The sequence below is a fragment of the Ipomoea triloba genome, chromosome 10, assembly GCF_003576645.1.
Source record: "Ipomoea triloba cultivar NCNSP0323 chromosome 10, ASM357664v1".
NCBI lineage: Eukaryota > Viridiplantae > Streptophyta > Magnoliopsida > Solanales > Convolvulaceae > Ipomoea > Ipomoea triloba.
The window spans coordinates 21509318-21521620 of NC_044925.1; the positions used below are offsets into that span (position 1 = coordinate 21509318).

The 12303-nt window shown below is 34.0% G+C and overlaps 2 protein-coding genes across 5 annotated transcripts; both read left to right on the plus strand.

Annotated features, from left to right (window-relative positions):
* Window positions 1–1841: 1841 nt before the first annotated feature.
* On the plus strand, window positions 1842–6324 carry LOC116031742 (formamidopyrimidine-DNA glycosylase). Of its 2 annotated transcripts, none has more exons than XM_031274036.1 (10): window positions 1842–2173; window positions 2534–2585; window positions 2973–3030; window positions 3503–3571; window positions 3675–3800; window positions 4330–4380; window positions 4643–4720; window positions 4816–4915; window positions 5533–5567; window positions 5682–6324. In XM_031274036.1, the coding sequence occupies exons 1-10, from the start codon at window positions 1945–1947 to the stop codon at window positions 5961–5963; spliced, it is 1080 nt and encodes a 359-aa protein (XP_031129896.1). In that variant the 5' UTR covers window positions 1842–1944; the 3' UTR covers window positions 5964–6324. The 2 variants fall into 2 exon arrangements, with proteins under 2 accessions (XP_031129896.1, XP_031129895.1); XM_031274035.1 differs by lacking the exon at window positions 4816–4915 and adding an exon at window positions 4970–5069.
* Window positions 6325–8186: 1862 nt separating this feature from the next.
* LOC116032849 (protein FAR1-RELATED SEQUENCE 8-like) lies at window positions 8187–11681 on the plus strand. Of its 3 annotated transcripts, none has more exons than XM_031275582.1 (3): window positions 8187–8343; window positions 9027–9178; window positions 9299–11681. In XM_031275582.1, exons 2-3 carry the CDS (start codon window positions 9167–9169, stop codon window positions 11522–11524), a joined length of 2238 nt encoding a protein of 745 aa, XP_031131442.1. In that variant the 5' UTR covers window positions 8187–8343; window positions 9027–9166; the 3' UTR covers window positions 11525–11681. The 3 variants fall into 3 exon arrangements, with proteins under 3 accessions (XP_031131442.1, XP_031131443.1, XP_031131440.1); XM_031275583.1 differs by having other exon boundaries at window positions 9027–9040; XM_031275580.1 differs by lacking the exon at window positions 9027–9178.
* The last annotated feature ends 622 nt before the right edge of the window (window positions 11682–12303 follow it).

Here is a 12303-nt window from a genome sequence, read left to right on the forward strand (position 1 = left end):
AGCAAAGGTGAGCTAAGGTCCTCGATGGAAAGTTGATACCTTTTTAATTTTGACGCTCTTTCACTTAAATGGTAATATCTACTGTACTAATAAGAGCCAAAGAGAGTTAGGCCTAAAATGGGTAGAAAAAATGGCGGTCAAATTATTTAATCAAATGGATGGTTCAGATGAATTATTTAATCAAATAGATGGTTAAGATAATTCAGATTAATATTATTAATAGATATTACCTAATTTAACCTTACTTTTATGATTATCCGTTAAGTTTTCTGTTAAATATTCTCTTCTCCGTTAATATTCCGTTAACTTTTAACTTACCCATTAATTTCTATAAGAAAGGTCTTAGGTTCAAACCTCATCTCAATCAAATTTGACATAATTAAGTTTCTCACTCTATTTTACTCTTATTAAATTAAATAAATTAGTAGCTACGACAAAAAATGATATATATGTATTTCTTTAATTTAGAATTATGTGTCTACAATACTTTTATTTGAAAAAATTATTCATTATAAAAAAATTAAATTAAATAAGATAAATAATTTCATTAGTTATATTGTCTTTATTTTCTCTCATGCAAAGATTCTTTACATTCAAATTTATCAATTGATATTCATTACATTGTCCATTATCTTATTTTTACAATCTCTTGTAATTAAATATCAAAGTTATAGTACAAAATAATGTTATATATTTATTTACAGAGTATTTTATTAATACTATGAAAAAGAATTTAAAATAATTCGAAGCTAATTATATTAACTACTTGGGGATTGGTTGACAAATAGAGTACTCAAATAATAACCCAACAAATTGAAGCGGAATCACTCTATTTTACTCTTATTGAATTAAATAAATTAATAGTTACACCAAAAAATGATACATATGTATTTCTTTAATACCATGAAAAAAATAAAAAAAAAAATAGTTTGAAACCAATCATATTAACTACTTGGGGATTTGTTGACAATGAAAGTACTCAAATAACCCATTACCTAGCAAATTGAAGCGAGAAACTACATTTTAATATCTTTGGAATACATAATATTTTAACTTTTCAAATTTTTATTAATTAATTTAATCTTGTTTCTTAAACTAGGGATTTCTTTATCCACAATAATTCATTCAACAATAATGGTTGAACCAAATGAACCCCAGGCAGAACGCCTAAAGGAAAGTTCATAGCTCCTATATCATAATCTCATTGCATGACGTTGTCATCTATGCTACCAACAATATCCGAATTGCAAATAACACACTACCAACAAAAAGGAAGAGAACAAATAGTAAAGATGAAGACAATGACAATGTTACTCAAAATAAAATTAAGAACACTTAGAAAAATTCAAATTAAAAGTAGTATTTATTTAGACTATCATTTTTAGACCAAATATTCAGACTATCGATTTTACAAGGTTACAAACATTTATTTTAGTAATAATTATAATGAATTTTCTATATTATCTTGGATTCATATACTTTGAGTTAGATATTTAAATAAAAAAAATTCGACATTCAATTACCCATGCATAAATTTCTCTTATATAATCTTGCATTGATATACTTTCAAATATTTATTTAAATATAAACATTGGGCATTAACCCATTCGCGCAATGCGCGTATAAAACTAGTGACATATATAAGAAGGATTTTGCTTGGGCTTTTTCAAAATTTTTAGGATCTATTTGTAAATTTAAAAAATGACTTTTGCAAAAAAAAAAAAAAAAAAAAAAAACCCTAAAAATCTTGAAATCCTTTTTTCGAACGGTAGAAAGTCATTTTCTGAATTTATAAACCCTAAAAACCTAAAAACGAATCAAATAAAACCCTCCTGGCCTGATAAATCCCATTAGCGAAAGAGCGCCAAACTTAAAAGGTCTCACTGTATCAGCTTTCCCCCCGAAGTTCAGAACCTAAACTCACATACTCACCTCCGCTCGAGAATGCCGGAGCTTCCAGAGGTGGAGGCGGCTCGGAGAGCCGTGGAGGAACACTGCACCGGCTTAAAGATCAAGAAAGCCATAATCGCCAACGATTTTAAGGTCATCGATGGCGTGTCTTCTGAGGACTTCGAGGCTTCTATTCTGGGGAAAACCATCGTCGCTGCTCACCGCAAGGGCAAACACATGTGGATTCAGCTCGATTCTCCTCCTTTTCCTACTTTCCAGTTTGGTGAGATTGGCCGATTGCTCTTCTCACTTATCGTAAATATTTAGACATGTAATTAGATAGTTTTATGGAGTGCTGATATCCTTCCGAGAATAAGTTGATCGTCTTTTATTGTTATACAGAAGAATATTCGGAGGTTTATGCATTTAGAGTGCTGCAGTTCATTTTAGGGTTTTGTTGTTAAAGAAAATTGAAGCTTTCTTCAATTCCTTCAGTTGTGTGTTGAAAACATTGGGGGAAAATGTTACTCTGTATATGTTTCAGTCTTCTATTTGTTACTGCATCTTTGAAGTTCAAAGACAAAAAAAAATTAAGGCTTTCTTGAATTAATTTGTTTGTTTCATATCTTACTGTCTTGATCAGGAATGGCCGGTGCTGTGTATATCAAGGGAGTAGCTGTTACAAAATATAAACGGTGTGTCCAAATGTTCCTTACCAGTGGGGAATATATTGTATATAATGTTCTCAGTTCATAAATTATCATTTTATGATCCTGTTTAAAGCTATTATCAAATTTTGGAGAGTTGACTGGTGAATTACTTTAGCATATATACACATTAAACTTGGAAGCTGTCATTTGTTATACTCTTTTTTCTGGTTGATGTGTCCAACATACCTGCTTTCTAGCTGCACTTATCAAGGTTCATTTTTTAATAACTCATTGCAGTATGTACTTGGAGTTGCTGCAATTGTTTTCATTATTTTCTGTTAAGGGAGAGGACTGTCACTTTCAAGTCTTTTACTTTTTGCATCTGCAAATTGTATTGCAACTGAGGTTTGCTACAAATTTCCTTGCTTACAGGTCTGCTGTCAGTGATGAGGATGAGTGGCCTTCCAGACATTCGAAGTTTTTCATTGAAGTGAGAAGTCTTGTCTATTCTTAGTATTCTCCATGAATTTAGGGAGTGCTTACATATTGATTTTTATTATACTAAACATTTGGAATTTCATCGGTCCTGAACTCTTGGGTGATTTATGCACTAGTCTGAGAATTACACGATACATGTTCTTGTTAGGAACAGAACATGTTTCATCAATGATATAGACTATTTGTGAAAGACAACTTTTGCTTGCAATTTCTTAGGGAGATTGCCCTAATGTTTCTGCTTCAGACACATGACATAATACTGATGACACTGATGATACAATACCATGCATTGTAACACTAATGCAACTCTCAGTTATGGCACTGAGATGCTTGAATGCAAACATATATAATATTAAACATTCTGATAAAAAACAAGTATGATTCATTTCAATAATTATAAGGTTAATTGGCTCTGAAAATATACACTTTCCAATTAGCATTGACACTTTGCATGCTTTCTGCAGCTGGAAAATGGCTTGGAGCTTTCATTCACTGATATGAGGAGATTTGCTCGAGTTCGGTTACTTGAAAATGTATTGTTATATTATATATTATATACTTGCAGTGTTCCATGCCATTTTTCCCCTCAAGAACAGGGTTCTTATATGAAGTTCTCTTATGGTTCAATCTCTGCAGCCAGCTGCTGTGCCTCCTATATCAGAGCTTGGACCTGATGCATTATTGAAGCCAAAGACAATAGAAGAGTTCCACAAAGCTCTAAGCAAGAAAAAGATTGGAATTAAGACCCTTTTAATTGACCAGGTTTATAAAAATCCACCGACTCTGCCCTCTGCAATTTCCTAGTCTGGAATGCATCATAAAATGGTTAAGGGTCAATTTGGCCTCTATGTTTTTCCTTTTTGGCTAATTTTGAACCTGCATCCTAAAAGTGGCACCTCAACTCAATTATTGTTAGTATTATGGGCAATGCCCCATATTTGGATGGAGCCATCTAACTTCCATTAGATCTAATGGCATGTCTAATTTCAACTTCATTTTGTTGTCTACAATAAAATTATTATTATTTTTAATGAAAATTATAGCATCCCTCCTCAAATTTACCACCAACATCACTAATCCAGATCAAAGCCACCAACCCCTCTTTCCCTCTTGGAAACCAGCCACAACTGCAAGCCGTACATACTACTCTGTACATTTTTCTTCAAAAACAAATCATTTTTTTTCCATGTAAGAAACAATATTAGGACCAAATAAAACATTTTGCTATTTGAAATGCTAGCTAGTCCCATTTTGAAGTGAGTCAAACTTTGATTTGCCATTGTTTCTGCAGAATTTTATATCTGGTATTGGTAACTGGATTGCAGATGAAGTGCTATATCAGGTGAATGTGCCTTTTCTCTGTCATCAATTTCTTCCATAACTTCATTAGGAAATTTAGATTCCTGTCATCACATTAAATCTGATTACTGCATAGTGGGTTGCTTAGTCAAATCAACAGATAACTTTCTGTGATTAAGGTTATCAATAATAAAAAAAACTCTTGTTCTGGTGAAATCTGTTTATTCCTTTCCCTTTAGCCACTAAATAAAATTTGGTGCGTATTCATATTGCCAATTACATACAAAATGTTTTTTTTTTGACAGGCAAGAATTCATCCACTGCAGATCACTTCAAGCATGTCCAAAGAAAGTTGTGCAGCACTACTCAAATGCATAAATGAGGTTATTCATATTCTTACTAATAGGCTGGTGATTTAATTCATCATATCTTTATTGCCTTTATACTCATGTTTAGACATTGGAGATCATATGCTTAGGTTATAGAGTTTTCAGTTGATGTTGATGCTGACAGCAGCCGCTTCCCTGCTGAGTGGTTATTTCATTATCGGTGGGGCAAAAAGCCTGGAAAAGTTAATGGTGAGATAATTTCACAATTATGATTCTTTTAACAGAAAAAAGTTCTGTTCACAGGTTATTGAAAAAGCTGTAGAAGTTGGAGCAGATAGTGATCAGTTCCCTGGTAATTGGATTTACCATTTTCGGGAAAAGAAGGACAATGCTTTTATTGATGGTTTGGATCCTTACCCCTGCTGCACTGCTTTCTTGGCTTATGGCTATTGATTTCTTATTTTCCTTGAATCTCCATGACTCAATAGTACAGTCCACAGATTAATCGAGTCATCTATTTCTACTAGATCTACTGTTTATGTGAGGATAATAATTGCTATTGGGTAATTAGTAACTTTTGTTCTGTTTTTAGTGCGTTTAGTGGTTATAGAAGAAGTTATTTCAGATTCCCTCTTTGGGATGTAGTATGTAGGCCTACACTTGCATTTATTGGTTCTATGTACCTGGCTTCCTTGTTCCTTGTTCCTTGTTTATGCAACTATTTTGGTCCTGTCCTGAATTAGATAGAAGTATGACATTCACTGGCTCTCTTTACTTCAAATATTTTGCTTGTCAACAATTCTTGAAATACCCAGTTGCTTTGCATCAAATATTCTGATTGCATTTGAATTTTGAATGTTCTGCAGGGAGGAAAATTGAATTCTTAGTTGCCGGTGGCAGGGTATGCTTGCTTGTGTACTCATTATATTATATGTTGACATGCATTTAGCTTTGGCTCGTATCCTCATGTGCTTACTTTCTTCCTCGTCTTCTTTCCCTCCTGAATTTAACTCAGACATCGGCCATTGTACCTGAGCTACAAAAGCTAACAGGATCTCAGCCTGCTAAAGCTAGTAAAAAGCAGGACAAAAAATCAGGGGGAAAAGATACTACTGCTGCTGCTGATGAAGATGAGCCAGCAAAAACTACTCCAAAAAGAAAGTCTAATAAAAGCATTGACAATGATGCTTCTTCTGGTGGGAGTGACGATGAGAATGACTTCGACGCATCTCAGAAGCCATCCAAGAAAAAGGCAGCATCCACCCGAAGCAGGAAGCAGTCCAAGAAAGCAAAGTAGTATCCGATGGTCATATAAAATAGCGAGAACAACTTCAGTCATATGCTTTTGTATAGCATGGAATGTAGCTAGTAGCAGTAATTTTTTGTAAATTAAGGTGGGATTTTTGCTTTTGTCATACCTACCTACCAATCGGTTATGCTGACTGCATCATTTGCATGTGTATCTGTAGCTAGAAAGTACCCTGAATTGGATAACCATTATGTATATGCAGTCATGAACAGCACTGCAACTTGTTTATGTCTATTCTGTACCCTAGTGGTCTCTAGACTGTAGCATTCTGACCCTTATGCAAGGAAATTGTTCCAAACATTTTGAGATTTTGCATCTCAAATTGTTTCTTAGAACAACATTTTACTTATGATCTTGTGTTCTGAAGTTTAATATTTTATGCACTTTAGTATATAGTATCAGAAGGTATCTTATATTACCAGGAGGAGTGTATAGTTTCAAATCGATGAAAAGTTGTGTTACTACCTCTTCTAGAGTAGAGGTGACATTTTATTTCTTATACCAAACAGTCACGAGTTTGATTTTACTAATAGTCTCTCAATCGAGTCTGTTATATAAAATTTATTTAGTACTACCTCCGTCCTAAAATGGTTGTCACGATGCTTGACTGAAGTAATTTTTAATCCAAATTTTCATAATATTAAGTTTAGCATTAATATATAAAATTTATATATTTAGAAACTACATTAAAAGTACTATTAAATACAAAAAAATAAATTTTAAAATAATAAAAAATTACTAAAGAAAATAAGCAAAGAAGAAAGAGTTGGTTTGACCAATAAATAGTAAATAAGACAGGTAAAATGGGACAGAGGGAGTATGATTTATCGCTCTCTTGCGAACTACTCTGCATTATATATTGTGTGGTTTAAAGGCTATTACACATTTAAAAAAAAAACATATTGATAATTTTAGATTCAGCAACTAGTGTTGAGAATGTTATTTTATTGGAGCAACTAAACACAAACTTTATTATTTTTTCAATTTTCCTAGGGGCAAAATAGTCAACAAACAAAATTGCAATTTGTTAAAATATCATTGCAAGAAAGGCAAATAAGTTTCTAAATTTATACCAAAAGTCAATCATACACTTAGGGTGTGTTTGGAAACCCGGAAAATGATTTCTGGAAATCATTTTCCGGGTTTTTGGTGTTTGGGAAGAAGGGGGAAAATAGAGTCAATGGAAATGAACTTCTTGGTCAATGGAAAATAAACCTAATTTTATGGAAAATGACTTCCTCTTTTTTTTGGGGGAAGTCATTTTCCAAAGTTTGCTTCTTCCTTCTCCTTTGCTTCTTCCATCTCCTTTAAGCCTCCTAAATGCTTTAACTTCTTCATCTTCATCCCATCTGATCTTCTTGACATCTTCAACTTTTTCTTTTTGTTTTTAAGTAATAATTTTTTTTATTTATTATGAGATAGATATTATGAGTTTTATTTTTTTTTGTTTGACATCTGAAACAAGTCAGCCACTTTTTTTTTTTTTTTATGAGATAGATATTATTTTGTTGTGATTTTTTGTGATTATTTTATTTTTTGGATTGTATATTTGTTATAAATGTTGTTACATTTAAACAAATTAATTAAAATATTCAATTATATAATTCTGTTTATTTTCCTACCCATTTTCTGGAAAATGAGCCAAACACACCAACACAGTTTTCTGTTCTGCAGCCAAACACAAGAAAAGAAAATATTTTCTGGAAAATGACTCATTTTCCAGAAATCATTTTCCAGAAACCATTTTCCTGCTTTCCAAACACACCCTTAAACTTTTAAAAATTGTAATTAAACACATTAACATGTCATTTTTCGTGCATCAAAGTTCAAGAATGGATTATTGACTTGTAATAGCCAACATTAGAGTTATAGAGAGGTTCCAACTAGCTCCAACAACTAAAATAGACAACAGGCGATTATCAACAAAAGATAAAAAAAAGAAGCTGCATTCTTCATCCATGAAGGAGGCGACTGCGAATGCCTCTTTTTAGGAAAAGCGACTAGTATGTCGTCTTTTTCAATAATGAAGGCAACTTACAACTGTTCGTTGATTATTGATTAATTGATTTTAGTTGCCGAATCTAGTTAAAAATCTTAAAATCTTAATGATGGACTATTACATGTTAATAATTTCAATACAAAAAAAAAATTGATATATAAGAAGGGGTTTAAGTGAAACAGATAGAACTTTCGAGGACCAAAGCGTGAAAAAATAAAAATCATTAGCTGGTGCCTGGTTTAGGGTGAAATTGATAATCTCTCAGACTTTGGCACAACTCGTGGGATGTTCTCTGCAATGATGGCCGACGGCAGCTCCTTTTCTCCGGCCGGCGATGGCTTATCTCCCAACCACGATCTCGAAATCACTGTAAGTCCCTCTCAACTCCTCTAGAAACTCGTCCTTGTATTTCTTGTTAGCTTCTCTCTGTTTAATTTTATCATTGCTCCTAGAAATTCTCCTTTTCCCCCTATATTTTCCTATTCTCCGTTGGCTTTTATCTATATTTACTTTCCTTGAGTTTCAACTTTTCCATGCAAATTCTACTGTGCATAGCAAATGTATGATTGTTCATCATTTATTATAGCTGTAACGCCAAGAGTACATAGCAATCAATACTGACAAGTGACAATACTCTCGTAAATTGCCTGGAAATTGCAAGCAGTGGAATAGTTATGTACTCGTAGGATGTAAATTGTTCTAAATTCTTGAAGAGCAAAATGATTCATGATCCGTTCATTTTAATTTCAAGCATTTTGTTTATGTGGCTTGACAATTAGAAAAAACGTGTGGCTATCATTTTTTCAATTTGATGTGGATTGCTATCATTTGCTTTCCCCTACTGTTTGATTTAATTTAAATGTCTTCTGTGTTTGAAGAATGTGTGAGTCTCGTATTCATAATAATGATACTCCATATATAACTTTGGTTATTTGACACCTAAAAGTCAGCTGGATATTTTGTTTTTAACTGTGGATCTGATGCACGTTTATACCTTTTTTTTGCCTTCTAATTTGGGGAATTTTTTTAATGAAAATTCAATTTTCATGTAGATGCACAGCATGAGGTATGGATTTATGGGCTTTTAGCTGCCTTACTAGTGAAGTGTGTTTTTTCGTCTCATCATAATGCGATGACACATTGAGTAGTTCTCAACAATGACAACATTGTCTGTTAACATTTGAGAAAGAGTATGCATTGCAAGGTTGAAGTAGTAAATTAAGAGTCTAAACCATCTTCAGCCATATAATTGACCGGTGTTCTTCATTTATTATGGTCGTGCTTCTGACATTCTGCATTCTATTCTATCTTCAAATGATTCCAGATGGAGGAAGGTTTAGAAAACAGTGAGCAAGTAATTGGGGATGAGATCAGTGACCACGAGGTTGAAAGTGATGGAATGTTTGATATTGAGGGCAATGACCTCGAGAATGATGGTGACCACATTCTCATGATTGATAGCAATGATCTTGAGAATACTGCTGAGCAAGTGCTTGAGTTTGAAAGCAGTGGACATGATAACAGTGAACACGTGCTCAAATTTGGAAGCACTGACGAAGGGCATAACACCAATCAAATTTTGGAGATTCAAAGCAATGAGCCAGAGAATTGTACAGATGGTGATACAACAATATTTCATGATCAAGATGGTGGTACGTCTCAGAAGAAGTCTTATCTGCCACCAGTCGTGGGCATGGAATTTGAATCCTATGAAGATGCTTATAATTATTACAATTGTTATGCCAAGGAGCTTGGTTTTGCTATCAGGGTGAAATCTTCCTGGACAAAACGGAACAGCAAAGAGAAGCGCGGTGCAGTGCTTTGCTGCAATTGTGAGGGTTTCAAGACAATGAAAGAAGCAAGTACTCGAAGAAAGGAAACAAGAAGAGGATGTTTAGCAATGATACGTTTGAGGCTGGTGGATTCCAACAGATGGAGGGTGGATGAAGTTAAACTTGAACATAACCACCCGTTTGATCCTGAGAGGGCACAGAACTGCAAATCACACAAGAAGATGGATTCTGTAGCAAAAAGGAAGTTAGAGCCTGCAGTTGGTGTGGAAGTGCGAACAATCAAATTGTACCGATCTCCCACTGTTGATACATTGAACTATGGAAGCTCAAATGAAAGAGACTTCAGCAACTGTATTGATGCCTCCAAGTGCTTGAAAGTTAACAAAGGTGATTTCCAACTCATATGCAATTTTTTTCCTCGGATGCAGCTCACAAACCCCAACTTCTTCTATATCATGGATCTAAATGATGAAGGGAATGTCAGGAATGTTTTCTGGATTGATTCTAGGTCCAGGACTTCATATTCATATTTTGGTGACGTGGTACTGGTTGACACTACATGCTTGTCCAAAAGTTATGAGATCCCATTGGTAGTATTCTTTGGAGTAAACCACCATGGAGAAGCTCTTTTACTGGGTTGTGGTTTGCTTGTAGATGAAAGTTTTGAGACGTACATTTGGGTGCTAAGAGCATGGCTAACATGTATGTCAGGGCGTCCTCCACAGACCATCATCACAGACCGCTGCAAGGCCTTGCAAAATGCAGTATCTGAGGTTTTCCCTAGGGCTCATCATTGCCTTTGCTTGTCACTTGTCATGCAAAGTATTGCTGAGACATTAGGAGAGTTGGAGCAACCAGAACTGTTCTACACTGTACTTAACAGGGTTGTATATAATTCACTAAAAGTTGATGAATTTGAAATTGCCTGGGAGGAAATGGTTCAACATTTCGGCATTAGCAGCCATGAATGGCTTCAAAAATTGTATGAAGATCGTGAAAGATGGGCTCCTGTTTACTTGAAAGATACATTCTTTGCTGGAATGTCTGTCTCTCAGCCAGGTGTGTCCACGAGCCATTTCTTTGAAGGTTTTGTACATAAAGAGACCAATTTGAAAGAATTCCTTGATATTTATGAATTGATACTGCAAAGAAAGCATCAGAAAGAAGCCCTCGATGATCTTGAGTCAAAAGAGTTCAACCCTGTGTTGCGAACTAGATGCAATTATGAATCACGGCTGTCTGAAATGTACACAAAAGAAATATTCTTGAGCTTCCAAGTTGAGGTGGAAATGATGTCTACTTGTTTTAGCGTGTCACAAATCCACACCAATGCACCAGTGATCACATACATGATCAAAGAACAAGACACTGCTGGAGATACAAGGGATGCAAGAAACTATGAAGTTATGTACGATAGGGTAGGACAAGATGTACGGTGCATGTGCAGTTGTTTCAACTTCAAAGGTTACCTATGCCGCCATGCATTATGTGTGCTCGACCATAATGGCGTAGAGGAAATACCAAATCAGTACATTCTTTCACGGTGGAGAAAGGATTTCAAACGCCTGTATTCACCAGACCTTGGCTCCAATAACATCGACATTTCTAACCCTGTGCAGTGGTTCGACCACTTGTATAGGCGTGCTCTTCAAGTTGTTGAGGAGGGTATGGCTTCTCAAGATCATTATATGGTTGCTTGGCAGGCATTCCAGGAGTCTCTGAATAAGGTTCGACTTGTTGCAGATAGACATGGATAAGCATAGTCAAAGATATAACATTTTTCATCTTTTTAAAAAGATTATTCTTGTATTTGTATACAGTCATCACTCAGTTCTACATACTTTTGTACAGTGCAATATTGAAAATTGTAATTTATTCTCTAAGTTATAGCCAATAGCAATTTTAGTTTAAGACTGTTTAGTGTGATCGTGCATGATTCCTGAATTGCTAAGAGCAACTCCAATGGTTAGAGTTTCTTTTTAATTTTTTGTGGGTATTTCACATCAATCTTCACTATTTAAAAAGGAAAAAAACAAAACAAAAAAAAATAGTAATTTAACTATTTAAGAGTAACTATTTAAGAGTATCATTGAGTGGTGATGTGAGTTTTTGGACAAAATTAAAAATCAAGTGCTTTTGGTGGTAAAGATTAAAAAAGCAAAGGAGAGAAATAAACAGCCGAGACACATAGCTCTTAGCGAGCGCATTTCATTCAAGCGACCACTTTGGAACTTGATTTTATTTTATTTTTTCATTTTGAATATTATTTTATTTTATTTTATACAAAATTAAATATTTTAAAATTTAAATTATTTTCATTTTGAATATGCAAATTATTTTATTTTATATTACTTTAATTTAGAAACTCGTCATCAAAATATAGCCTATATATATGGCACAAATTTCTCGTGATTTTTATTCCATCATTGATAGTAGTGATGAATCAATTGGAGAAAAATGGTCACAAACATGACCAATTTAACTCACAAACTCCTTAAAAAGAAAAGTGACAGTTTTTCTCAAGTTAATTCCACTT

Excerpts from the sequence above, each read along its gene's own strand:
- LOC116031742 (XM_031274036.1), top strand. The coding sequence starts at position 1,945 with ATGCCGGAGCTTCCAGAGGTGGAGGCGGCTCGGAGAGCCGTGGAGGAA. Across the intron at positions 2,174-2,533 it reads TTTTCCTACTTTCCAGTTTG|GAATGGCCGGTGCTGTGTAT; the intron begins GTGAGATTGGCC and ends TGTCTTGATCAG. Across the intron at positions 5,568-5,681 it reads TCTTAGTTGCCGGTGGCAGG|ACATCGGCCATTGTACCTGA; the intron begins GTATGCTTGCTT and ends AATTTAACTCAG.
- LOC116032849 (XM_031275580.1), top strand. The coding sequence starts at position 8,260 with ATGTTCTCTGCAATGATGGCCGACGGCAGCTCCTTTTCTCCGGCCGGC. Across the intron at positions 8,344-9,298 it reads ACCACGATCTCGAAATCACT|ATGGAGGAAGGTTTAGAAAA; the intron begins GTAAGTCCCTCT and ends AAATGATTCCAG.